Source organism: Pavona decussata, unplaced genomic scaffold, assembly GCF_977016875.1.
Source record: "Pavona decussata unplaced genomic scaffold, jaPavDecu1.1 SCAFFOLD_61, whole genome shotgun sequence".
Lineage (NCBI taxonomy): Eukaryota > Metazoa > Cnidaria > Anthozoa > Scleractinia > Agariciidae > Pavona > Pavona decussata.
Genome location: NW_028145482.1, coordinates 1,803,143 through 1,812,500, shown reverse-complemented (window position 1 = coordinate 1,812,500; position 9,358 = coordinate 1,803,143). Strand labels below are relative to the sequence as shown.

General features: G+C 38.9%; 1 protein-coding gene and 1 long non-coding RNA gene across 12 annotated transcripts in view; one reads left to right on the top strand and one right to left on the bottom strand.

Moving 5' to 3' along the window:
• LOC146479020 (uncharacterized) overlaps positions 1–250 on the bottom strand; it is a 42,564-nt gene extending 42,314 nt beyond the window's left edge. For all 10 annotated transcript variants that reach the window (XM_085111280.1, XM_085111282.1, XM_085111281.1 and 7 more), the window contains exon 1: positions 1–250. This exon is cut by the window's left edge and continues 557 nt beyond it. In XM_085111280.1, the coding sequence (XP_084967406.1) occupies positions 1–230 (230 nt within the window). In that variant the 5' untranslated portion in view covers positions 231–250.
• A 4,485-nt stretch (positions 251–4,735) lies between these two features.
• LOC146479019 (uncharacterized) lies at positions 4,736–6,307 on the top strand. 2 transcript variants are annotated; one of them, XR_014865009.1, is made up of 3 exons: positions 4,736–5,051; positions 5,169–5,253; positions 5,760–6,307. It is a non-coding gene; the product is annotated as an uncharacterized LOC146479019 (long non-coding RNA). The 2 variants fall into 2 exon arrangements; XR_014865008.1 differs by having other exon boundaries at positions 5,169–6,307.
• Positions 6,308–9,358: the final 3,051 nt, after the last annotated feature.

Sequence of the window (9,358 nt, the reverse complement as noted above, 5' to 3'; positions counted from 1 at the left end):
TCTTTTTTTTCAATCGCCCTCAAATAACTTTTTGTCAAAACTTGGTTACTCGCAACCAAGAATTTATCTGAGTTGGGTGAACCTGAAGTCGACGGCAAAAAAGACACACTTGCAAAACTCGACAGGCAACCGGGACCGAGGAATTTGATCGTTTCATGTCCAGTTGTTCCTTCAAAAATGCGACACATTGCGAGCTTGACTTGGCTAAGGTTGTTCTCGGTTGAAGCCATGCCTAACCTTTTTCGTCCACAACCACAGAGGAAGAGGGATTACAGTCTGTTGAATTTGTTATTTGTAACAACTCTGCCTCGTTTTAATGACTGGCGCTCATTGGCGGGTTTTCCTCATTTGCATTTTTATTAGACGTTCTTGATGCAATCTCGTTCCCAGAGCGGGCTCTGGGGACGAGATTGTTCTTGATCGACTCGTTCCCAGAGCCTACGATCTTTTGGTCAGCGGTTGGATCGTAGGCCCTGGTAACAGTCGTGAATTTCACGACATCCGGTAGCGCACGCTCAGTGTGATAAATTACTATTGCGCTTGCTCAGTATTAGGAAACCGGAAACATTTTGTCGAAGGATTGTCAAACGTTGTGAGAGTGTTTTCATGGCCAATTTAAAAGAGATTTTAACTACCCTACTCGCCGCTACTCTGAAAAACCACAGCCTACGTCTTCGATTAACGGCTTTCAGGCGTTATTTTTAAATAATTCAACAACTTTTACGTTGTGGATACAATCACGGTTGTAATATATGTTTACACCCGACCGGTTAGTACTTTTGATCACTTTTTACTACGGTCTTGATCTTTTACGCCTTGTAATGCGAATGACTTCGGAAAAAAGTCAACCAGATTTCCGAAGAATTAAGGAAAAATTACTCAGAAGTGGAACTAAAAGGCCGAATTAGTTTGTCTCATCTATCGGTTAAATTATTCACTGAATTAATATTGGAAACGAAACGTGGCTTATCAGCTTTGCAACATCTGTAAAATGTGAGTAAAGATCAACAATGGCACTCTGTTATTATTTAAAAATCCCTAAAGATCAGATGCAAATGATTATTTTGTTTCAGTGGTCAAACAAACTGCAGTATAGTTTTGTTTCTGGTCACCCAATTTAAGGACCCCAGTCATTTTTACTCTCTCTCAGAAACCACAGGGTAAAGGTGGATGGGAAGAGAATCCTACTCACAGTGATGAGGGTGATTCTAATACTTGTTAGCATTTGATTCCTAAAACTGAAATGATTCCCACTGAATAACACCATTAATTTCCTTTATTGTTCTCATAAAGAATAAAATAAAACATGCTTATGTGACATAATAGCAGCTACAGGTAGGTTTAACTAAATCAAACAGGTCTATTTGCCACAGAGGCATTTTGGTAGTATCCTTTACAGTGGCCAAACACTTGCTCTGAGTCTTTCATAGGGTCAGAGAAGTTCCCAACACTACTAGAAAAAATAAGAGACCTGCCATTGGGGCTTTGCTAGTCCATTTGAAACTCTAAAATGTGAAAAAGATGTTATGTACTTATTTATTTATACTTGCAAAATTTAAAAATTGTTATATGATAGAATAAGTTATAATACAGTTGAACCTCCCGTAAGCGACAACCCACAATGTCAAGGATATGTGGTCGCTTACAGGAGGTGGTCGCTTACCAGAGGTCAGACCACAGGGGTCTATATTTCGGGTAATTTACATAATATGGTAATTGCGGAGACCTAAACCTTTTGCCAGTGCTTATTTTTTTTTTATCGAAACCCATGCATGCTATTTCCGAGAAAAGAGAGTTTTTTCCTACAAGGGATTCAATCTGATTAAAGTTTATTTCAGTGTACAGTATATTTTATCAAAATTTTATTTCAATGTTAAGCTATTTCGGGAGACACTTGAACCGGTAGCTCCGACTGTGAAATTTACGGCGTCCGCTGTAATGATGTGGCCAATATTTAACAGCGACACATATTTTCAATTTTTTACACCCGTGAGAGATACAACAGATTGTGTGTCAAGTGGTCGCCAACGGGAGTTTCAAAACAATTGAAAATTTTTAACAATCATCTCTAAAAGTGGTCGCTTACGAGAGGTGGTCGCCTACAAGAGGTTTCATCTATAGTGATTTGACTTGAAAACTATTGGTATTTTGGAAAAATGGTTGTTAATGAGACGTGGTCGCTAAGGGAGGTTCGACTGTATTAAAAACAAATATTTCAGATGTCTTAAAGGTGTCTAAGAAGCATCAATTAAAATACTTAAGGACAAAACCAACTAAAATTGGTAACAGACTTGAATACAAAAGAACTAGAACCTTTTAATTCTACGACAACTTTCTTTCTGAGATGGGTGTCACTTGAGTGTAGTAACTGTTAAACACAGGGAGAAAATTCTTCATCTAGAAACAACATTTAAAACTAGTTAAAAAGATAGCATACAGAGAGAGAGGCAAACAGATGGGATGTACTCTTATAAATGGGTAGGTATCATGCATGTAAAGCACATGTCAAAAGACAACAACAACAATAAAAAGAAACAAATTAAAGCCAGGTGACCCTTGCAGTGGCAAAGTCACGGATGTATCCTTCATCTATCCTTCCTCTGTGGTGAATCCGGGAAAGCCACCAATGTATCCTTCCACCATGTCAACAGGTCATCGGTGATTGTGATTTGAGGAAGTTATCAGTTCAGTTATTAATTCTCAACAGAAAAATGGGATGCCATCATTTCCATATGACTCAGAAAGGGTGTAAATCGCATGTGAGCTGATGATTGAAAGTGATTATTTAATTGGAAGTTAATGGATTGTCCAGACATTCAGTATTAAATAACAGTTACGTAAGTCCCTTAGTCCTAATTCTTATTCCCTTCAACAAAACCCATTAGAAGCCATATTCATTCTTAAAAGCAAACAATGCACTAATTGGGTGGACCGGTGGAAGCAAGAAGAACGTTTAATCAGTGCAAGAAAAATCCAAGAACAAATCTTTAATTTGCCTGTTAGCTTCTGTTTGCTTAGCCTCTGATCGGTGAGTTGATAGAGCTTCTGTGAAGTTTACACTTATTTATTTTATATTTATTTATTAAATCAATTCCAAAATACATTACTTTGCACAGGACAATCCAATGAATCTGTGGTCAGCTTACCGCCTAATACATCACAGATAGTTACTTGTATTGTTACCAACAAGGGAAACTTCAATTTTTCTCAGCATTTTATTATTTGTGCCGCGACTGTGTCCAGTACTCCGAATATTATAAATCGAAATGTTGTGTCTGTTTGGCCGTAAGCGTGTTTCTGGGCAACGGAATAAAGCCGAGTCAGAGGCACTTACCTTCGAAATTGAGAGCTACATCACTCCTAACTTGTGCTAGTACAAAGACTATGGTTTACTCACGGCTTCGTTCAGTTCTTGCGATTCTCTGATCATGAGATTCCAATGATCACCTTGGCTTTTATGGAAAGCAAGCTAGCTTATTCAGTTGGAAGAATTGAAAAACTTAGCAGAACATTTCAACATCCACTTTCCGAAAACATTTCAGGCGTCTCCTTTGATGAACTTTTATCCAACTCGCTAATTCTTTGCGCTGAACAGAAAGTACTTTTCGTCTATCGACAAAATGTTTACATCATTTGTTCCTTTATATAGCACGATTTCAAGCGTCTCACCGGAAGTAATAACCAATGCGCAGAAGCGTAGCATTTTTCACCTTGTAGCGCATCAGGTTTTCGACAGCCAATGAAAAAAAAGATATTTTTGGATGGACCCAGAGACACTCGTTCATCAATTTAAAAGCAAAAACGTTGGGGCTCTGGGGACGAGAATGCCTCAGACGTTGACCTTTAAGGGTTCGTCGAGGGTTCGTCACGCGTTCCTGCAACCCCTAAGGGAGGTTGAGTGACACTTTCTTGGCTCTAGAACCCAGATTCCTAACGCATGCGCGCCAACGATAATAGGGCCATTTATACGGGAGAAAATAAGACGCGTCTTATCTAAGTCGCGTCTTAAATAAGACGCGAACTGTACCGTTTATACGATCGCGTCCTGCGTAAGACGCAAAAATCACGTGTAAACGACCTGCGTCTTATTTTTGATACAGCCTTGTTTACATGCGACGTTACCATTAGCAACCATGCTAATTAGCAATGATTTGCAACAAATTTTCATCTGTACCAATTGCGAAAGGATAAACGTTCAATGTAAACAAAAGTTACGTCAGAAGTAACTAACACCGGCGCCCGTACCGTAACACAATTGTCCAGCTCCTCGGCAAATGCCCTCTCTTTGCAAATAAGCAGAAACTCCTTCTCTTCCGTGGTAGTCCACGTATTTCTTTTTTGCTGCCGGTGTTGCTGGTGTTTTTGAACATTGCAAAGCGGACTGTGAACACTGCGAAGCCATTTTGCAGAGCTGAGAGCGGTCAGTGACGTATGTCGTGACGCGTCACTCGCTCTTACGCATGGTCATTTGTAGTCACGTCTTATTTAAGACGCGTGTACCATTTATACGAGGAAGTTCACGTCTTATTTAAGACGCGACCAAGACAAGAACAGCTCAAGCTCCTGTTCCAGAGTTAGACGCGTCTTATTTTAGTCGCGTCTAAAATAAGACACGAACGCTTATTTTGTGCCGTTTATACGATCAGCTCGCGTCTTATTTAAGACGCGTCTAAGATAAGACGTGTCTTATTTTCTCCCGTATAAATGGCCCTAATGTGTAAACAAACATGGCGATCGAGGGAGCAAGTTTTATGGTTGGTTTTGCTTGATCACTTGTTCTCGTGTTCTACTGTTTTCTAGAACTTTCTTTCAGAAAAAAAATTGTCAAGGGGTGTTTTAAGGGAGGGAAGATTTTTTGCACCAAACTTTCGCTTTTGCGACGGAGCGACTTTTTCCTTCGGATCAATCAACAAATGGGCTAAATGCGAAACAATCCGCTCTAAAAGCAGATTCCTTGCATTGAAACAACACTTTTATTGTCGAAAATGTTACCACAAATTCAGGAGAGGTTCAGCTGTGCTGTGTCCAGTGATCTGTGTTCACCGAAGAAGGTAAGATGACTGACTTAAATTTAACAGCACTTCATACATGTACGCGCTTTTAAAATCAGAAATCAGTTTTAATTTAAATTTTTGTTACTATCACTTCTCTACTCTTCTTGCTAACAGAAGAAGCGTTGCAGGTAGTGTCTGTATTATCGACCCCACGTCCTCGTGTTTCAAGTGAGAAAGTTTCTATAAGTTACGTTTACCGGTAGGTTTTCAGCCTTATTTATTGTCTTTCCGTGCGTGTGTGTTTACAAGAAGCAAGCACTTAGCATTCCGTTCCAAGCGTTTTATAAGTGATTTAGTGGCCAACATGATTTTACTTTCCCTCACGCTTTTGCTATGTTCAATCAAGGGATAGGCAGCTGTATGCAAGTGAAAACTCAGAGCTTTCCAGTTACTTTCTATCAACCATAATAGCCCCTGAATACTGATAGCTCTTTTATTCTGAAACATTTTTTCAAGTGAAACATTCAAAGAAGTGAGAAAGCTTCAAGACTCTCCAGACTCTTTGTACAAAAAAGAGGCAGCCACCAATCTATGAGCGTTCAGAATTTTTTAAGTTTTGTTCCCAGCATGGTGTAGAAAATCTCGTTAATTTTATTTTGGCATGTTTGACCTCCTCCCGCCATTCTGAGGATAGAATCTTGCTTAATAATTTCTTTCAAGAAGATAATGGTTTATTTTTACACGTTTCAAATTTGACACAATCAGGCATTGAAACCCAGTGTGTTTTGGGAACAAGTTGTTCCAACAAAGTTGTTGGATGAAATCGAACAACCTTTACAGAAGAAAACCTTTCTGTTGTAAATGAAGCCATAAAAGAAGCCATTGACAAGAAGCATGCCATCCTGATGATGATTGATGACTACCACAACATCCACACCATTCGAAGGCCAAGTGAAGGAAACAAGGTCTGTCAAGTGGATCACATGGCAACAGTCATCATCAAGATTGTGAAAGAAGCTACAGCCATTCCCATTTCTTCTGATAATGTAGCTCATAGTCCTTGCAGTATTGATGCTGATCTTTTTGCAAATAATTTTTGTTATAATCAGTTTTTCTCTCAAATAAGTTCTAGTTTGTTTGCCTCATCAATGTTTGAGTTAACATGTTTATTTTTTGATCAAGTCATGGGTAGATACAAGACGGAAAACCATGACTACCAGGGGTCAAGGTTCTCATTCATTACGTTCTTTTAAGGATGTCTACTTAATCGATTTTGTTAAGTTACCTTTAAAAAGTAAAAAAGATTACAGTGATCCATTTGATATTGTTTTACAGACCATGATGAGAGATTATCTCTCAAAGTACCTTGATTTAATGCAAGCTGACTGGCCTGGCCAATTTTTTCCAAGGCAAATAGTGTACCAGAAAGCCAGTCAGGCAACAACAACTGCAAGCAATGTCCCCTCCTCACCCTTCCAACTTTGGGACCCTTGCGTGTGGACCTTAATGCTGATGAGGGTATTGTTTAGGAAGAAGAAGTGACTTAGAAAAGCATTTAACTTTCTCAAACTCATTAATAATTCATCAAGATAAAACAAAGAAAATCACGACTGTGATCGTGGTTTGGATATGTGTTTCTAATTACCATAAAATTTTGCCAACTTTAGCCTTGAATTTCTCCAAGAATTGATCATTTGAGAAGCCGTATCAGACACTTAAAAAAAACTCGGCTGCGCCTCGTTTTTTCAACCTACTTCTCAGTGTTTGGATATCTGATGAAACACGCCTTCTCGTGTTTGATATATTACATAAAAATTGTGATAAAAAATATTTCTTAAAATCATTTTTAAATTGAAAAATTGCTAAAAAACGATGACGTTTCGACGTTAGCTAAACGTCATTATCAAGTCAAAATATTTTTGTAAGTTGCAGTCTTTTAATACTAAAAAAAACAATAGCTGATTAACAAAGCAGTGACCTGAGGAAAAAAAATGATTAAAATATTTAACAAAAAGTTTGGCACGTATGGAGTCTGTCTGGATATTTTACAGCGGTTACCAATAACACGCGACCTATCGCCTTCAAAAGACTCCGATAAAGTTGCGTTTTTGTGGACGTCAATCATAGAAAAGCCGTTGAAATTATTTTGAATTCTAAAAACATTTCAAGGCAACAGAACCAAGAAATTGACAGTTTAATCCGTTACGGATGATAAACTTAATGAAAGTTGATTTCCAAGCCAGGTTATCTAAAAAAAATGGGCATTGTTTGGACGAAGCCTTATTTTTTTATGAAACATTTGAAATCGCTAGTAGCTACACCTGATAATTAAATCAGCGATGCGTGCAAGTGAGCAAATTATCACGTGCAGTGAAATTGAAATTTTTATTTCAAAAATACCTTTTATTTGCGCTTGATCTGGCTCGAGAATCAATTTTAATAAAGTTTACCTTCTCTTAGCGAGGTAAAATTCATAGTTTCTTGCCGGATTACCTTGGAATCTTGTCAGAATTCAAAATAATTTCAACGGCTTTTCTTTGGTTGACGTCCACCAAAACGCAACTTTATCCGACTCTTTTGAATGCCGTAGGTCGCGTGTTATTGGTAACCGCTGTAAATCGGGCTTGAGATTCTTGATGAACAGCATTTCAAAGACTAAACAATCAAATTTTTCCTGGCACTTTCTTAAAACTCTAAATTGGCTTTCTTTCAAAAGGTTGTTGTTACCGTGAGCTTCTAAGAAATGTCTACCAATTGCCGAATTTTTGTGCTCAGCAATGCGTTTATGAAGGTGTCGGGTTGTGTACCCGACATAATCTGCATCACACAGATCACACTGATGAAAAATGGTAAACAACACACTGCTTATTCACAATGACAATTGACGGCTTGATTTCTTTGGATTTAAGATCTTGCCCACGAGAACTGGCTGCAATGTAGGGCCAATCTTATGGCTAAGATCGCGTAACTACTTCCGAACCGTATTAGTGGCCACTTGATCTTTAAATGGAAGACTAATTCTTACCGTGCTACTATCATCAGTGTTCCTTTCTGCTGTGTTCGCTGAAGCATTTCGAAAAAGAAAATTGTTGATAGCGGAATCCATAAGACCCACTGGATAGTCAAGGCGACTAAATATAGAGCGCAATTTGGTTCATTCTGCATTGAAAGCCTCTGTTGTAGACGACAAGGCATAGGCACGATGTATCATTGTCTTTAATAACGAGTCTTTAGAGCGTTTATCGGTGTGACTTTGGAAGTGTATTGTGTTTGTTGGTTTTCTGTGATCTTGAGTTTCAAGTTTAGTTCCGTTCTTGACGATTTCAATGCCGATAAAAGGGATCTTTTTTCCACCGGAAGCTCCATCGTAAAAGTTAGACTGGGGTGTAGCAGCAGCATCAGCGTTAGGCGTTCTAGCAAGGGTATCATCGACGTACCTCTTGTACAGTTGGGGCATCAAGCCGTCGCGTGGAGTGTAAGCTTTTCTTCAAGATGACACATGAAGACATTGGCCATTAGAGGGCCAAGGGGCGAGCCCATAACCACACCATCTGTCTGTTGGTAAAGTTGACCATTCGACTGGAAAAGGTGATTGGTTGTGGCAATTTCGAGTAGTCTAGCAAGCTGATCCTGTTGCAGATTAAGGTCATAGGTTTTGTTGAACCAATCATTAGTGAAGGCTTTGTTGACCAAGATGTTGATAATGGTAGTATCATCTAAAGGCACATTGGTGAAAAGAGCTGTGACGTCGTAAGAGACCAATATGTCTTCTTCATTCATAGAGTTGGTACGAATCTCATCAGCGAAGGCAAAGGCATCAGTGATTGTATACACATTAATGGAAAGTGGCTTCAGCTTTTCTTCAAGCCATTTAGCAAGATTGCAGTTATAAGTTCCGGTTGCTAATAAAATAGGCCTCATACTTAACGTGGCTTTGTGAGCTCTTGGGTAAGCCATAAAGATGAGCGAGCCTGGAACTCTCAGTTGGAGAAAGTGAATTGGCAATTTCTTCAGGCAGAATTTGATGTAAAGTTTCGTACAACTCTTTCTCTTTCTGAAGGAGCGGGTGGAAATGTTTAGGTGGTCGTCCACGCATTTTAGGTCGCTTGTCATCAACGTCTGCAACGTGTGGATATTGTTGTTGGTTATTTACCCTTCATGCGTCTGGTTTATGAGTCTGTTTTTCCAGGTAAAAAACTGGCAGACAAACCGAAACCTTGGAGGATTAAATTTCTTTTAGAACTTATTTATGGTGGTTGGACTCTAGTTAGGACTGTGGTGAAGTCTGTTTTTTGTAAGGTCAAAGATGTCCTGTATGGTATTCTGTTAAATGTTTTAGATAATTACATTCCTTTAGCTCTTTC